Source organism: Nyctibius grandis, chromosome 4, assembly GCF_013368605.1.
Source record: "Nyctibius grandis isolate bNycGra1 chromosome 4, bNycGra1.pri, whole genome shotgun sequence".
In the NCBI taxonomy this organism is placed as follows: domain Eukaryota; kingdom Metazoa; phylum Chordata; class Aves; order Nyctibiiformes; family Nyctibiidae; genus Nyctibius; species Nyctibius grandis.
In genome coordinates, this window is record NC_090661.1 from 64,685,153 (window position 1) to 64,703,365 (window position 18,213).

The 18,213-nt window shown below is 36.8% G+C and overlaps 1 protein-coding gene across 2 annotated transcripts in view; it reads right to left on the reverse strand.

The window, feature by feature from the left end:
- NUDT14 (nudix hydrolase 14) overlaps positions 1–18,213 on the reverse strand; it is a 61,695-nt gene that overhangs the window by 16,799 nt on the left and 26,683 nt on the right. For both annotated transcript variants that reach the window (XM_068399896.1, XM_068399897.1), the window contains exons 2-3: positions 16,738–16,781; positions 2,001–2,065 (exon numbers count right to left, since the gene is read on the reverse strand). In XM_068399896.1, the coding sequence (XP_068255997.1) occupies positions 2,001–2,065; positions 16,738–16,781 (109 nt within the window). The remainder of the gene's footprint in view (positions 1–2,000; positions 2,066–16,737; positions 16,782–18,213) is intronic.

The window sequence follows — 18,213 nt, forward strand, 5'->3', positions numbered from 1 at the left end:
CAGTCACCAGTCCACTAGTCCCATGTCTGATTGCTCTCATCTTCTGTTGGCTTATGCTACTTTGGTCAGAAACTGCCACTTCATCATCACCAGGCAGTCTCCTCCATCATCAGATGGACACATGCAATGACCAGCAGCACAGCGAGGAACTTAACCAACCATCTAGTACTCATTAAACATCTTGACTAATTACCCCAGAGCCACTCAGCTGCATGGGTGAGGAACTCATATGGAAGCTACTGAGATATATGTGTAATTTTTTCTCTCTGCTCTTTAAAAATGATTCATTCAAGATGATCTAAGTCCATAGTACACTGAAAAATATGGTCCTGTCTGCCTCACCCAGCTTGTGTGCTCCTGCCACCCCTCAAGCCAGCATGAACTCTTCCAGGCCAGTCAGATAAACTGTCTAATCCTCAAAATTATCTGTTTGCAGCCATTTAAGACCTCTGCTGTGGCTGCATAAGGGCTGGTGCTGCCAAAGGGAATGGGGTGGGAATGTACATATAGGGAAGGATGACTGCCTTTATAAGCAGTGCAGACTTCAATGGGAAAACCTGATAGTGACACCATGCCATAAGGAAAGGCAAGCACATATGTCAACCAGCACACGTGCAGGGGACATGCCTGGTGAGTGAGCGGCAGCTGTTTGCTCACAAGTAACGAGCTATCACCTTCCTGGTGGGACCCTAATAGGAGCTAGCAATGAGAAAAGTCTCAGCCTTAATTTTTCTTTGTGGAACAGGCACCAATGCAGACAATAACCATGGAATGGAAATATAATTATAGCGATGGGAGAAACGTGAGGGCATGGTTGCGATCACTGAACTGCTATGGACTGTCTGACTGACAACTGTCCCTAAGGCCAGGCTTCTGAGCAGCTCCAGCCCCTGGAACTGTTTAACTCCAAGAACAGACCAGTCTTTTGAGGCAGATTTGACATTTCCATAGGGATGATGTAATGAACATGTCACTGTTCAGTACATATGCATATATATGCACATATATGAAGGCTTCTGCCTAAGATTGCCTCAAAGAGACCAAAAGCTCTATCAGCCATTTTATTCGGCTGGCAAATAAAACACCTTGGATTATTGATAAACAAATAAGCAAACACTTTCTCTTTATAATAGTCAATCTAGTGCTTCATGAGAAGTATGCACTGTCAGTATAACAGTGCTGCACAACACTGAGGAGCCTGTCAATCACTGTCAGTAAGAAAGGACAGCATGACACCACCCTTGAAACTTTCCTACGAAGTCTACCAGGAACAGTTTTGAAATGGTCTCTTAGCAACTGTCAGTGAAATATCTTGTGATTTTTTTTTTTTAATTAACATGCAGAGAATATGCATTTAATTTTTAACTTCTGGAAAGTAAATATTGCTTTGAATTAAAACAACTGATACAAAAACTCAGGAAAAAAAGTATATTAACCTAAAATCATAATTAATAACTATAATAAAATAACTATATTATATATATAGTTATATTATATATAACTAATTAATAAAATGAAGCTGTCCACATATTGATGAAAAAGCATACAATCCTAAATTTCCCTCATTTTAAATTCCCAGGTAGATGATGCACAATAACACATTTAAAAAAAATATTTAAGACCAAAAAAAAAAACCCAGGAATATTGTGCTTCTGCACAGAAGCTGCCTACTACATACTAGATAGGTCAAGAAGGAGCTTCAAATAAAAGCAGTCTAATCTATCGCATGACCATTGTAGAGCTGTTTGTAATTTCATCCAAAAGAGGATAATGACTAGCCCAAAAGCAGAATCTAAGGCTACCCTGATCATTCGTTTCATCTTTAATGGAAATTTCCCTGGTTAGAAATTTTGACCAATTGAAAAGGGTGGGCTACCATACAAAGAAACAGAACATAGAACAAAGATTTTATCACCGCAGATGCACCAACTTTTAACTGCTAAACCCTTAAAAGCTTGCTTCACTAGAGAGCAAAAGTAAATCTAAAAAAAGAGGATTACCTGGGCGGAACTGCTTCACCACAACAAAGCACTGCCGAGAAGTATTAAAGATCAGGATTGACACACTAAGGAGGAAGATAAAAAACAAAGATCAATGCTTTATGAAGGATTAATGCAGAACTATTAAACTTACATCTTGTGAATTTAAGTTTAACTACATAAATACATAGGTTTATTGCTAACACCACAATGCAACAAGATCCTTGTCCAAAATCCATCAAGAGGGATAGATAATGAGTCCAAAGCCCATGAGAATTTACCCAAAATTAAGTCACTTTTGTCTCCTGCCATACAGACAAAGCCACCAATCAATTCCTTCTCCCCAACAGAAAAAAAAAAAAAATCCAACTCTAGGAACATTGCTACTAGATAGTAATAACAATTAAAAAAATCCTTAAAAAAAAAACCCAAAACCATTTTCTTCCCTTACGTCAGTCCCAGATTGGGATAGTCTAACTCTTAGGCACAGTCTAGTCTCATTCAGAGCCAGAGACTTCTGTATAAGCCCTGAGCATCTCCTATCTGTGGCTACTTGCTGAGCTTGGGCCTTAAAATAGACACCATCCAAGTCCAATTTTGTACAAATTTAAACCAGAAGCAGTTTTAACTGTTACCACATTAAGTGGTTTAAAAGTCACATTTTAATCTTTCTCCCGTCCTCTTTGTTTTTTTGAAATACATGTCATAGAGAAACCTGGCAGGCTGAGTACTTGGAGATGCTCTGAAAGTGCGGAGTACTGATGTTCTCTGCTCTCTCTTTTCACTTAAATTACTCTCAGATTTTACTAGTTTAAAAAATGCAGATGAAAGTCTTTCTCCCTAGTTGGTAGCCCGTTAAAACCTGCAAAACCAACTGTATATTTTGCTTATTACCATGGTAGTAGTCTCTCATTTGTTATGCCTTGCTGTATGCAATTGGAAAGTTAATTCATTATTCTATGAATTCTACAATAGATTAGACTAACAATGGCATATTTGCAGAGTTGAGTCAAACTTTCAACTTTCCTTGTAAAAGAGCTGTATTTGTTTCCACCATTTGATTTAATAATGAAGTCTCAGGCTGCCAGAGAAACTGCTATTTGATGATTATTAAAAATAATGTTAATGTTTATTATAATAATATATTAAAACCAAAACAGAAGGGAGAAGTCCAGATGTTAACATTTATATTCATGGTTGCTATTCTCAAAGGCCTGTACTGCATATTGATGGCTTCCTACCCCAGGAGATGTCATTTGCAGGCAATTTTAAAGCAAAGAGTTTTAGCCTTCAGAACGGCTCGCGGAGAACATTCACTCTGTTTACTGGCACGGGGGTTCTTTCTGACCTAACATCAGAATAATGGGGAGTTATGGTGTAGGTTGCTGGAAGAGTTGAAGTTAAAACACAGCCTACAATGTTTTTAGGTTTACTTAAGCATTATTCTTTGATCTTTTTTTTTTCCCCTTTGTCTGACTGTTCCTCTCCCCAAAGCAGTACTGTCTGCGGGTAGACATTGCACTAAATAAAAGGGGAAAAGCAATTACTGCTACTGAACCTTTGTTTTCTGTCCGTGGGTGTAAGGATGTGCACTGCCTGAAACTGGAGACAGCAGCACTCTAAAGCTGAGGTTAGAGAAGCGTAGGGATTTTCTGAAGCATGCAGTTGGTCTTTACCTTTCTTTACATCCACCACTCCAGGCCCAATCTTTCGCTTGGCTTGCCTTCTTCAGTACATCTCATTAAATAGCTCATACCAACTCATTAAAAATGGCTCAGCTATTAGACATTATTTTTTCCTAAGAGTCAATCACTTGAGATTTTTATGGAACAGATGGTAAAATTAAAAACAATCTGTCAGAATTAAGGAACAAGATCAAATTAAGCTGGAAAGGAGTAGCAGCAAGTTATTACAATTGTCTGCTTCTCACACCATCTTGAGATGAGAGGCTACAGAAATGACACAAATCTGTAGAACTTTCTATTTAATTACTTCTAATTTTCTGAGAGACTGACAAACAATTTTGAACATAAATTTACATTTTTTAACAAACCACAACACACAAGTTCTAACATTTCTTGTCAGAGCTGGAGAGTCATGGAGGCGAAAGTTTAGAATTACACCTTCTTAGGAGGAGTGTGACACGATGAATGCCATTTGGCATTTCGCATTCCACAAGAAACAATATAACATGAAATATTTCCACAGGTTAGTAGGTTTGTAACTTCTGAAAACCCATTTGAAGCTTCATTCAGGACAGTTATTTGAGTATTATAGAAAGTTAGGGCAAGACTGTTCAACTGATCTAAGCAGAGGATCCCCCAAGCCACTGCTTTCAATGGGTTCCCTTATTGCTGCAATGACCCAAATACATGGGTTCAGCTGTTTGGTCTAGCCTATTTGATAAGGAAAGCATTTATCTTCTGGAGTTTTAAACCATCATACAAAGAATTCACTACAAAATTATTTAGAGATTACTATTTTTATAGATGATACAGGCTACCAAAAAGAGCTGCAAATACACCTTTCAGTTGTATCATACCACAAGATATTACAAGGGTATTTGATGCTTCAAGGCAATTCCCTTTCAAATACTACAACCAATCCTATTTCAGAATATTATATATGCACCTCTAAGCTTTAAAGTGGTCAATAAAGAGTAAACATATACAATAAAAAATTAAAACATTCACAATGACTTTTGACAATATCTCCACAAATAAGACACAGAAGATAAACAAAGCCCGAGCTGTATGTTATCAGAGAAAAATCACAGAGAACCACTAGAAGAGAAAAAAAACAAAAGCCCAGCCAAACTTCCTAAAAAGGCAGGAATCCCAGACAAGAATTTAATCTGAAATGGACATCAAAGGTCCTAACCTAATAACAGGCTTCATGTGCCCATGTCCCAAAGAGGAGCTCAAGACCACTTCTTTGTTATTTTTTATGAAGGAAAAGAATACTCAGATGTAAAAGGATCATGATGGATCCAAAACTTACCTCCATACCTTAAAAACAAGCTGTAACATGGCTGCACAAATGAAACACCATCTCAGCTTAGACTTGCCAACCTTTTCATTTTGGGTGGCAGGTCGTTACTCTTACCATATTCCACAGTTGTGTATCTTTGCTGGCTATTCCTCCAGCAGCTGACACTCAGGGAAGTCACTGGTGTAAAGGGAGAGGTCATTAAAGCAAATGCAATGTCACTGCGCCACGGACCTGCACCTGGGACTCACCGAGCACACAGCACAACTGTCACACGCAGGTACCACATTCTGTACCTGCCACTGCCGGTGAGCACTCCACCTCTGTAGGCAAGAGGTGGCTGAGAAAAAAACTCTTCGAAATGTGCTCTGTGTGTCACGCAGGTGGTATAATTTGCTTCTGTAAGAGACAGAACACCTCGGACCAATGAAGGAGACTTGGCTCCTTTGCATTGCATTTGTTGGCGGCTGCTTTAGGGACTACAACTAAACAGAAAGAGAACATATTAAGAGATGACACAGGTTTGTACAGTGTCTTCCAGGGCTGATGAAGACCACAGGCCAGCTCAGCCTTCAACACAACCCCACCCCAGCTTTGCCCTGCAGTAGCTCCTACTCACTTTATGCATACAATGAATCACTATTCCAGTTACAGGAGACTTTTTCCCAGTAAACAAGTTACTGTGTAATAATGTAGGATACCGTTTTTTTCTACAAATATAGGAACAATTGGAGTAGCCTTAAAATGTTTTAAGAAAGATATGTACCTAAAATGTCAGCAAGACATATCTACAAAGACCAGCTAACCTGTACTTGAGCTTTTATTGTACTCAAGTTTGCAGTTACAGTGTGCCTGGTCTTGGTATCTAACACAATGTTTTCTTAAAGGGATTCCAACTGTTCAGTCAAGGATCTCATGTAGCATTTAACCATTTAAACTTAAAAGAAAAGTATTCGGAGGTAAGTATTAGGATTCTCTAATGGATATTTGGCTTCCCTAAAATGTCTAAGTCAATGTACAGAAATTCCATACAGCTGACCCATGGACATCTGCAACACAGAGTCCAGAATCTTAACTCCTTCTCCACCTTTAGACTCTCATTGAGAGAGAGGATATCCACCTGAATGCAATCTTTACAGCTGAATATACCTCTTACAAGAGTTTAGAAAATTACTCTGTTGTGTGCCATTGGCCTAGAAAATGTTTCCAAATTTTCTCCTTCCCCCAACATAGTACAGCTCTGTATTTATTGAACTCACAGTAACTGATGCTTTATGACATTCCAGCAGATCAGACATTTATATAGAAATACTACTACAACTTCACATGCTTAAACCTAAGAAAGGAAGGTGGTGTTTCAAGGAGCAATGTAAAAAATGCAGTGTTTGACCACAGCTACAAGGTAGGGGACAGATGAAAACTGACATCCTGTTAAAATGTGCACACACACATGGACGGACGGAAAGTTAATTCTTTTGAAATACATCCTAGCAATTAAGATCAGCAAATGAGCTTTGCCAAAGCTACAAGTACATATACTTCTAGATCTCCAGTACTTGAAGGAAGGTTTAAGGGGGTGAGGGTTGGTTTTGTTAGGTTTTTTTTTGTCTGAGGGTTTTTTTTCTGCTTTTTGTCTTTTTTTTTTTTTTAGATAGAAATGTAATTTCACCTTGTAGTCATCGGTTTGGTAATCTTCTATCTTGATGATTTGTCAGTTGTTGACCTGGGTTACAGATAATCCACAAGCAACTGCCAACACTTACTAATTGCTTTTCATGAGACAAACTTTTAAAATCCTTTAATAAATAATGATTGATTCAGCCTTTCCTTACTCTTAGATGTGACCTTAATGCATACAAATGTGAATTTGCAAAACTAAAAAAACAATTAAACACAAATCACAGTATAGTAATAGCAAAGAAAAGGACAAGATTCTCTTGTGTTTCTGTGAATGAAATAAGACTCTCAAAGCTGGAGATGAGGATTTTTAAAGATAATCTCGTACTAATACTTTAGTATGCTAAGTAATTGGTGAGGTAATATGGGCAAAGAAACTGACCCTTCTTTAATCATTGTAAGAGCAACTCAGGATCTCCTTGTGTAGATGTCTAGCATTAGGGGGAGTGTGTCACACAAATTCTGATCAGAATTGAATAATGGAAGATAAAGCATCTAAAAAAAGACTGACATTAACATTGAACGCCAGGGCTTCCCCCCTGTTAACCGTAGCCACTTCCACCTACTTTTAAAGGCTAAAAATTATCTCAAATTTAGTTGAAAGTCTGTAATACTGTTTGTGCTCCTTACAAATGATAATCTCAGCTCCACAGTGAAGACTTCAGGAAGCAATGTTCTTTGATTTTAAAAAACCCACCACACAAACTAAAACAAAACACCAAAACCCCTGCAACACTATCAGAGCCTGTGGTAATTCAGTTACCATTCTCAAAGAAGACAATGAAAAAAGAATGGCAGATTCCAAAAAGGAATGCATTCAGGAATAAAAGCAAGTAATTGATTTAATCAGTCCCCTTGACTCTCAACAGATATTTGGTATTAAAAATTCCTTTGATACAATCAGAAGAAAATAATCAAATGTAGTGTACAACCACAGAATATTTAGAAAGATGTATTCATCTCAGCTGGAGAGCATGTGAATATAAAACATACATGTAATATTTTTGCCTATATAGCTCATAAGGGAGCAAATGGCAAGACTTCTAAATCATACTAGAAGGAAAGTTAGAGAGAAAAAAAAATCATTTAGATGTCTGATAATTATTTTAGCTTTAAAGTATAAATTGGTTTTTCTTCTTGAAGTTACATGAATTTGGCTTTCTTTGTTCATGCAGTGTTGACAAACTGCAACATATTGTTTTCTGTGTCAGGACTATAATTCCATCTAGTCTTTTTAAAATATTACCTTTGAGAAACACCACAGATCAGGATGGAAACATGTCAGTGAACAAGTGTCCTTTTCTTGTTCAAATCAGAAATGACTGTGCTTTCCATTTTAGTGATAATTCAAAACGCCAAACTTGTTTGAGATCTAACAATCAAAAGTAATTCTTTGGGAGGATTCATCCTTCAGGAAGGCCTACTTCATCTGAAGTTACTGCAAAACTATTTTTGGTGACCATGAGAAAGAACTGCATGTAGCCCCTGTGTCACTTCTGTATTCAAACTAACCATCCATTTCATAGTTGGACATGACCCTGAAAACTTCTAATGTGGTATCTAAAGTGCTGTTTTCTTCCTTTTATCAGAGCAGCACCTAGTATTTTTAAGCCAGAGAAAACAGTCCCTTCATTTTCAGAACAGACATGTAATAAAGCTGTACCCTTTGATTATTCTCCAGTGCATTTCCATTAGTTTCCCAGAGCTTTAACTATAATGCAGAGGGTCCTGAGATTAAATGTGTGTGCTTGCACAATCTTTACTGGTTCATTTAAGTCTTCCTTCAAAGCATTTTACATTTTTCAAAGGCCAACACCAACCCAACTGGCTGCTTAAAATGCAGACTATCATCACAAAAGCAAAGCTATAAGCTCCTGACAAAAACATTCAGCCTTTCATACTAATCACAGATAAAGTGGATTTGGCAAAAGATAATTAGACATCTAGAAGACTTCTGTATTCTGATGAAATTTGAATGCTTTCTCCAATACAACTTAACTTAAATATTTAATACTAATAAAACCAGAATAAAGTGGTGAGACACATATGCTTAAGAAAATAAATATTACTTTGGAAAAAAATCAAAAGGAAGATTAGTTTCAGTAAACTGAACTGCAGCAGGAAGTTGTTCATGACACCATAAAGGAGGCAGCATATGTTTGGTTAATCATCAGACCGGTGGAAGAATGAATTAAGAAGTGCTAACAAATCCATATACATACACTTTTGAAATATAATCTCTATCTACTTGTAAAGTAGTAATTTGCACCCAACCGAAGAACATGATGCAGGACAAGTTCTTTGGAATAAGCAATCCTCCCAGCACCCTGTTTTATATAACAAAGAAAAAAATAGAAAGTAAATTCAACAGCAAAATAAATGAGACATCAAAGCACGTTCCTCTCAATAACATTCTTTAAGTGTCATATCTTGGCCCGTATCCCAGGATTCCCTTGGAAATGACACATTGCATCTCAATGGGATTCTTTCAACAAAATATTTTAATAAATAAATTCAGGTTTTATTCTAACTTATTTGATTAAATAAAGCTTTGTGGGCATTATATGCAACAGATGTCAGAGCCTGATGGGCTTTTGTTCCAATTCCTAATTATTTGTGAAACTGCCATTTATAAATGCTATCATATAATAAGACCAACAAAGAATTCATCTAAAAGGCAGAAGTATGACTCCATTCTGAAATGGTAAAAATCAACTTTTTAAAACAGTATCAGGTTTCAAGGACAGCTCACAAAACAAAAAGCTTGAGTGTTCTGCCCTAGCTAAAGTAAGGGACAAACAAAAGCGATGACACAGTCTTTTCTCAGGTATAAACGTATAGTCTCACCTCCATTAGTGGGAAACATAGACTGAGAAAGAGTCAGTTGTTCACATTTTACCTAATTTTCCCCTTTCTAGAATAACGGTTTCAATAGTTTCCTTTTTTCCCCAAGAGATATTTTCAGACAAATTTCTAAAAATACAGGCACTCTGATTATAGAGCATTTCCTCGCTTTCCTAAGATTATTTTTACCAACCGCAAATGCAGGCCATGACCAGGCTACTGTCTCTAGGCCATGTAAAACTTTGGCACTCTTCAGACCAAACAGGTTTAATTCAAAACCAACTGGAAGCAAAAGGAAGACTCTTCTTGATTTCAGTGAGTATAAGAGAATAAACATATCCACTTATTTTGCATATTACTGCAAATACTAAAAAATGAAATCCATAAAGCTGCAAAAATGAGAGGCCTCTAATCTGGCTACCAGAGACCTGTATTTAGAAATTTATGACTAATCAGTCAAAACTCTTGTGTATCTGCTTAGTTTTACGAATTTTTATGGATTCTGTTCTTAAAATCAGGGATTTAACTTCCCAATGAAGCAATGCCCTCAATAAAGATCTTATCACCATTTTACCCTATTTCAGTGATACAACAGAGAAGAGTTTATAAGTTTATATGGTGCTTTCATATCACATACTTAAAAAGGTGAAATGAGAATCTGAAAATTTGGCTTTTGATTTTGTGTTTTTCTCTGATAACTTCACAGCATCAAATACATTTATTTTTGCCTCGTTGCTATGATTTTATTTAGATCCGAGCCTAAGGTAACAACATAATAAGACATCTTAAAAGACAGTAAATACGCCTGCAGAATTCCTGGCACATAAGCAGAGGATCTGTCAAGTCTTCGCTTAAAAAAAAACCCAAAATGAAAAACAAAAAACCACAAGCATTAAGTGCATTTTATTTGCAAATATCATATGCAAACAAATCGTGTAATTACTTGGGTTGAAGGAAACTAATAGGCTACTACATTTTTTCCTTTTAACAGCAGGAAAAATATCATTATGCTGATAGCATCCTCAATAGACAGATACCAAGTCTAGACCTGAGTGTTTCCAATGACACTGATTACAAAACATGTCTTCCTAGACTGTCTTACTGCCTATTGGTAAAAATGGTTTAATTTAAAAAATACTTTCCACATGAGACACCATTTCTTGTTGTGTCATTGATTACTGACGAAATTAAATCATTCTGGCCTGCTTTACAACTTTCCTTTACATTTTTGTGATAAGTAGTACTTTTTCTCTTCAGTTGTGTTATCCTTTGCATGAACATGCCCAGCCATCATTACCTTCTTTCAGCTATTATTTCCCTAAACTTTTCATCATTTTTGTTGTTTGTTGAACTACATCCAGTTTATTTTAAACAGTGCATTATCTTCTGCACTATCTTTGATGATAATCAAGAAAATTCCACACCATTGACACCCTGGAGGAGATATTACAAAGATAGACAAGGTTCACAGCACAACAGCGCATCATTGCACTTAAAAGGCACACGCCACCCAAGAAAGATTTTTTTTTTTTTACCTATAAAGATGTTAAAAAGCTGTATTTTACCCATTTTAAAGCCACTGTGATAATTCTTGGACAAAGGAAGCATCTGAGTTAAATTTCACGGTGTCTTATAATACACTAGGACATAAACCAGAAAAATACATACAGGATTAAGTTTCCATAAAGCCCAAATGATCTGGCATACGAAATAGGAGAAGGAATTTAATCCACTCCTATAATGTGGTTAGGGCACATGACTTCCACCCTGCCTCCATAGCTGCCTGCTACAGCCACGGAGCCAGAATAGCAACCCCAGCTCCTCCAGGCCACTCGCGTGGCTCCAGCGACCATCACCTGGCCGGCTCTCGTGGCCGGGGCCGGGGCCGGGGCCGCGGCAGGCTCCGGGCGCAGCTGTTCGGTGGCAGCATTCCTCGGTCCCCCCTGCGCAGCCGCGCTCCCTGACTTCAGCGGCGCACAGATGCCAGCACCCGGCCAGGTAGCTTCAGAGTACAGAGTGACCGGTTGAGTATATTCATCTTCCCATTTTTAACTTACCTCAAGAACACCCTCACTGCTGGTACCTGGAGGAGACAAAACGCCGAGGTGCGGATTGCCTTGGTTCCCTTCAGCCTGCAAACTGCCTCCTGATGGAAAACTACACTTCTCAGTTGTCTTTGTAATAAAGAAAGTATAAAGCCTCTTTTCTGAGCAAATTAATTAGGAATTAATTTGTTTTAAATGTGAAATAAATTAATCTCTTTACTTAAAAGAAGCCAATCTTATAAGGCAGGAATTTTATTTCCTCTTTTTAGAGTGATAATAAAAGACTTGAAGTTTTTCCCATTAAGAATTTTTAAGTCAGGAACTATTACTGAGCCACTGTGACAAGTTTTTGTAGGTAAAAACACGGCATAAAAAGGGTACAATGCACAAGCAAGAGTTCTAAAATTTTTAGTCCAAACGCCTTCTCCTTGTCACATGATATTTTCAGGGTCGAAAGGAACTCGTATAACAATCTTGCACGCAATTCAGTCTCTCAAATTTGTTTTCTTTTAAATGTGGTGTATTTTACAGTGATTTTTCCTACTTTTAAATAGAGAAGTAGCCATAATTTTGCTTTATACCCATTCACAATGCCATTGGAAAGCTTTCCTTTTATTTGTCAACTAGCAAGAGGTACGGTTATGTTCCTGTTCTCAAACATTATTACCCAAAGCACAAAAGCGAGCACATGACTCTACACTGACCTTCATCTGTTCCCAAATTATGTCTTTTAAAAGCCTTGAATCTGTTTAAGGGGAGCTGCTGAAACCTGAAACGAACTTGGTCTATTGCTTTATAAAGTAAATGAATGTAAAACTTAAGTATTACATTTCAGTACTAAATATAGCAAAATTAGGATGCGAGAGAATACAACTGGAACTTTATATTTTGGTTTTAGAGAATAATTTTTTGTTACAGGCATCAATGATTACTTTGTAATATTTGGTACGTTTCTATCTATGACAGAAAATCACCATTAATTTGCAGAAGGAAAATGTCATCCTGATCAAGTTTTTTATTTTTAAAAGCACTGACCTTAAAAAAAAATTAACAACTCCTCCTCCTGCAAATCCCACCACCACAAACTGCTAACTAGTTCTGATAGACCCAAATCTAAGAAGCACCTTGAAATACACCTTGCATTTAAATTTCCATCGCTTGCACTCCACTTGATTTTCGTAAGGATATGTTTAATAATGAGCAAACATATCAGCTGAGTATTCAGAGGAAAAGGAAACTTAATTAGAAGAGCAAGAAGTGCATAAAATAACTGCAGAAAGTATCTTTTGCTGTGTTTCACTGCCTAACTCAACAGGCCAGCATTATGTACCGCTTACGAGCACCCCCTCAATAAACTTGTTTAATAATTACAATCGACAAGAGGTAATCAAGGATTTTTATTTTTCTTCATTCATTTTTAGTAATCTTCATTGTTGTTTCTAATGACATAACTAAACCTTGCAATGAGCTCTGATAATGTTCATCTGCATATTTCAAAGAAAGATTAACTTAAATGTAACTCTGCAGGACAAGAACAATAGTAAACGCATTATTTTCCAACAGAAAAATGGCTTGTAATTTGACAGATTTATTGAAAAGTTTACAAATTTTTGACAATTGTCAGATAGGAACTGTAACATTCATTAAGTTTTTAATCTACTTATAAAATCATAGAAACCTTCAGGTCGTAAGAGACTTTTGGAGATCATCTGATCCAACCTCCTGCTCAAAATCAGGCTAACCTCTAAGTTAGATCTGATTTCTCAGAGCCTTGTCCAGTCAAGGTTTGAATATGTTCTAGGATGAAGGTTCCTCAGCCTATCTGGGCAAAGCATTCCAGGACTTACCTACTCTCCATGGGTATGTCTTTGTGTCCTGGGTCTTCCTTCTGTTACAATTTAAACCTAAATACGGTAAGAAATGCTGCTTCTTTTGTCTATACTGACACTCAGCTGACTTTTGACAGCACAGGTTTTTAAGGTCTGGCTTGGTAACAGTTTATTGTGTGACCAGTAATAATTTTTCATAAACCTTTTTTTTTGTCTTTAAGTGGCATGGAGGGATTGAGAGTAAGCAATTATTTGTTCAGCATAAAATACAAAACATGTAAAGCAGAGGTGACTCCAGGACTGATACTCTAGTTCTGGATGGTCTTGATCTTAAGAAAGCTCAGGAGCCACACACTGTAGACTCAAGCCCACATCTGCAATAACTAAGAAGAACGAAAAGAAAAAAAAAAAAACAAGCAGTATCTAATAAAAATTCTGCTGTTTCAGCTTGTGCTAGTGTTATGCCAGCTTGCATATGGTTAAATGATCTTGTCCTACTGCAATATATTGTGAGATTTTAAAAGGTTATTCACACTTAAGGCAAATTAAATGACTACTGCAGTCCTCAGGCTTTTGCGTTTCTATAATTTAACCAGGTGTTCATCTGAACAGTTGGAAAGGATAAATTTATACAAAAATAACATCATCTCTCTTGCTAAATATTCTCCTGTTATCAAGTCTACATTCTGATACAAATCTATTGAATATTGCCTTATGTTGACCTCATGTGAAACAAGAACAAACACTGGGGTCCCTAAGGAACCCAGCACACAAGCTCTCAGTTCACTGTCGTACATCAAGCAAGTCAGTCTTAAGCACGCATTTACCTGTGCTGCTGAAAGAGGATGACAGATGAAGACATGAGCTAGGCTCAATGTCTGGTTTTATATGATTAGCACAGTATTTTTTTTTTTACTCAGCGTCATTAAATTCATTATACTTATCAATTATATGTAAATATATAATATATACATATATGTACTTTACAGATCTGGCATTCCAATGTCCAATTTAGGTAAACAGCCTTATTAAAAAAACTTGGAGCATTTAACAGTGTTACAGCATTTTCAGAAGTAAAACAAGTTTTGAATACTTTTGAAAAAGTATTATGGAAAAGGGATCTTAATTATGGAAAACACCTACAATCTTCCTGAAGAAGACATATGCACTAGGAAATCCTGACCAACAGGACATGTGTCTCAGAAACCCCTCCTCTTCTTCAAGATTTTATCCTTCATTAAGAGCCCTCCGAGTATGAAGTCCTCTATAATCTTCAGCAACTAGACAACGTGACTTTTCCATATAACTAGCATCACAGCTGTCCTACTAAAATACAGTAAAATGTAGAGCTTTAATGCATTACAAGGAGTTTTGAACCTGACTAATTTATCTGATAATAATTGGCTTGATTTTCACAAATACAATCTATGTAAAACCATAGATTTCCTATACAGAAAATTCATATTACTACCTCTGGTGTCAGAAGTTGCATTGAATTCACTTGTGAAAGAGCGTTAGACATTCTGCAGTTCAACAGTAGTCGCTAATAAGTTAGGATGGCAGCTGTTGTACATCTGAAGCTAACAAATGTTATGTGACCGGAGATGACTGGCATGACATGTGGCCGTAGCGTTTTTATACAGTTATGTTCTCAACTATTTTAAAAATGTCCACAGAAGTCCTTCAGAAACACTGTTCTCAAGAAGTTCATGGAAAACTGATCCTTTAATATTTACCCCACTCAGTTGCATATATTCACACATTATCACAGAGCGATAATCTAAAGTTTAAATAAAAATAATAATACAAATTATTCATCTGGAAGTCACATTCTCAGAACTGTGACTTGAGGCTGGATTGACTTGCTTGAAAGTAGAGGGCATATATTAAATTTCCAGCAATCAATTATCATTTCATCCTTTGTATCCGTGATCATAAATCCAGGCACATGCCCATATGGATAGACAAATTGCAAAGACAGAACTGTCTTCCAGGCAAATTCCAAAAGCAAGTGTGAAGTTCAGTATCGAAATATCATTCCCTTTTCTGTCCTCATTCTCCCGTAGCACAGGCATTTTTAATCTATCTCATATTTTCCCAGTCTTCCTAGAACTTTTACCTTCATAATCTTCATATTGATAAAAAGTGTTGCTATCACTGTGTCCATCCCAGGTACCTACACACAAAAACACCTACTGTAAGGATGTAGCGGGTTCCAACAGAGAAGAATTTCCAAAAATGCAATTGATTTTACCTATTTATTTCACACACAAGAAGAATACATCTCTCAACCCAGATCTGGTTATAAATCACGATTTCTTTTGCCATTAGTGTTTTGCTACATTTTTTACTTTTAATAGATTTAGAAAAGCTGCTTTTAGGGAAATGTTCTTACCTTTGCTTTTTATTTTTATCTTCTAGTACCTGAATTTTCAGTGACTAGATGAAATATTTATTCTTAAAAAATACATATTAATATTTTAGTATTCAATAACTCTGAGACTGGGTCTGTTTCATATATACCCTATTTGTTATAATTTTGCATGAACTGATCTTTGAAGTCATGAGTTAACTGCTTTTCTTCCCGGATAAGAGAAATACAATTGGAAAGACAGAACAAAGTTGCTGGTCAGCCATTTCTTCCCATGAGCTTAGGAGGGGGTTTTGGTGTATAGAATTGGAAGCCTGAAAGGTTTCAGGCATTTGTAAAGTTACTTGAATTAGGCTTTGCCTAAAACATCCTTATACAGCAGTGATATAGAGGATTAAAATAAAAAAAGTTAACATAATACTAGGATTTAGTAAAACATAAAACAGAATCTCTACCTTATTCCAAGTAATTGCCAGTGAAAAAAATTAAACAGTATGACCATAACTTCAGATTGATTTTTAACAGCCTTTATATTAGGACAGTTCCTGGGATGGTATATTCACATGTGAAAGAGTATGGTCACATACTTGGGACTAGAACATTTAAGAGCACAAATAACAACAAGGTTAAGTATGTGGGGACCAGAGTCCTTCCTTCAGGTGATATATTCACACTCAAAAAAGAAAATTTCACACAATCCAAACTTGTATGTAATCATTAAAATGTACAACACATCATGTGCCAAAACTCTCATATTTGAAAAGTCAAGCACAGACTAAACTTACTGAAAACATAATAAAGCATGAGGAGATTTTAAAATTGCTGCTAATTCTGTATAAAATAGTGGAGAACTATCTTCAAGTATTACACAAGAAGTGAGACTCGAAGAGGAACTTGGAGGAAAAAGAATTGACACCACATCAACAAGGTTTGTCCAATGGAAGAGAATACACTATGAAAAACAACATAAACACAAAAGGAAATAACATGATTCCATCTGTTACCTGTCATGTGTCCTCATAAAATCCCAGAACTTCTTAGTGCCATTCTGGGGGAGGGGAAAAAAAAAAAAATCAGTAAAATTAATTCCAAATGAAAACTGACTATAATGAAATTTAACACAATTTTAACAGGCATTTCTTTGACAACTTCATATAGCTAGTTTTATTTATGAGACCATTATTCTGGATTTTGACAGTAAGCGTTACAGATGTTGAGCATTGTCTTAGGACAGTTCAAAAGCTTAGATCCACAATATTATGCTGACAGCTGACTTAAGACTGTGGTAGTCTTTGGGCCCAATTTTGGCCACTGGGTCAACTACAGATGCCCAAACTAATCACTGAGGTGCTAGGAAGCTATAAGCAGCTAAGTTTTAAGCAGTAAAATAACCCATACATCTAAGTTCCTCCATGTCCAGAAATGGTCTTATCTTAGGAGGACAGCTCAGCACTTACCTTCTAACTAAATTCATTTGGGATCCAGGAACAAGACATCCTTCCCTCTAACCCCTTACAAGGCCCAACAGTCGTTACTCTGCACTGCTTGTGGTGGTGAAGATACTGTCAAAGAGTAGGCTTGAAGTCACAGCAGTCACCCAAGAACTTAAAATGGATTATTTTCTCAAGTTGGGCCAATTTCGTTCCTCTGCTATCTTAAAAGAACACCACCCACTATAGCACAGCTGAAATCAATCCTTGAAAACAAGCATTTTTCCACAGCTATAATGAACACATACACACTTGCTTACATTTATATTCTATCTATCTTCTATAATCACCTATGTCAATTGATACACACCAGTTAACAGAGATATGTATATAATTCTTTACCCTGCTTACTACAAGTGTGACAGTATTTTTCAGCTGAAATACAACGCGAGATTTCACTCCTAGGCCAGCTTTAAGTCTATATAAGGAATCAGCATGCAACCAGAGGAAATTCTTTTGGTTGATACCTTTCTCTTATTAGCAAGGCAAAACCTAGATCTGCTGAAAACCTAAAATAGGCTTAATGTGAAAAGCAGCACAAGCTCTCTATTATAAAGCATGGTTAAATGGATGATCAAACCCTGAGCAACTGGTTAATGATTTAAAGCAGGTAAATGTGAGCAATGAAAGAAGAATCAAGTTCAGTTGGTGGGTAAAGGTGCCAACCAATATAGACAGGCCCTTCAGCTCTATTACAGATGTCATGGCTACCAAGTACACAACAGCTGGTGGGGATTAGATAACAAGCACTCTGGTTCACAGATTAAGCTCCTGAGCCTTATGAGTTTACCAAGCTTTTTGGAAGAGTGACTGTTTGCTTGCTAGCCGGGTTTTCCTTCATTCCCACAACTCTAATTATAAACAGTTGTTCACCTCAAGAGAAACTCTAGTCTATTCTTCCATTGCTGTCTGTGCATACCTTCTGTTAGCACTGACAGGAATCAAACGTGTGCATTACAAGAGAAGCCCTGCCATTGTTTAAATGCAGTA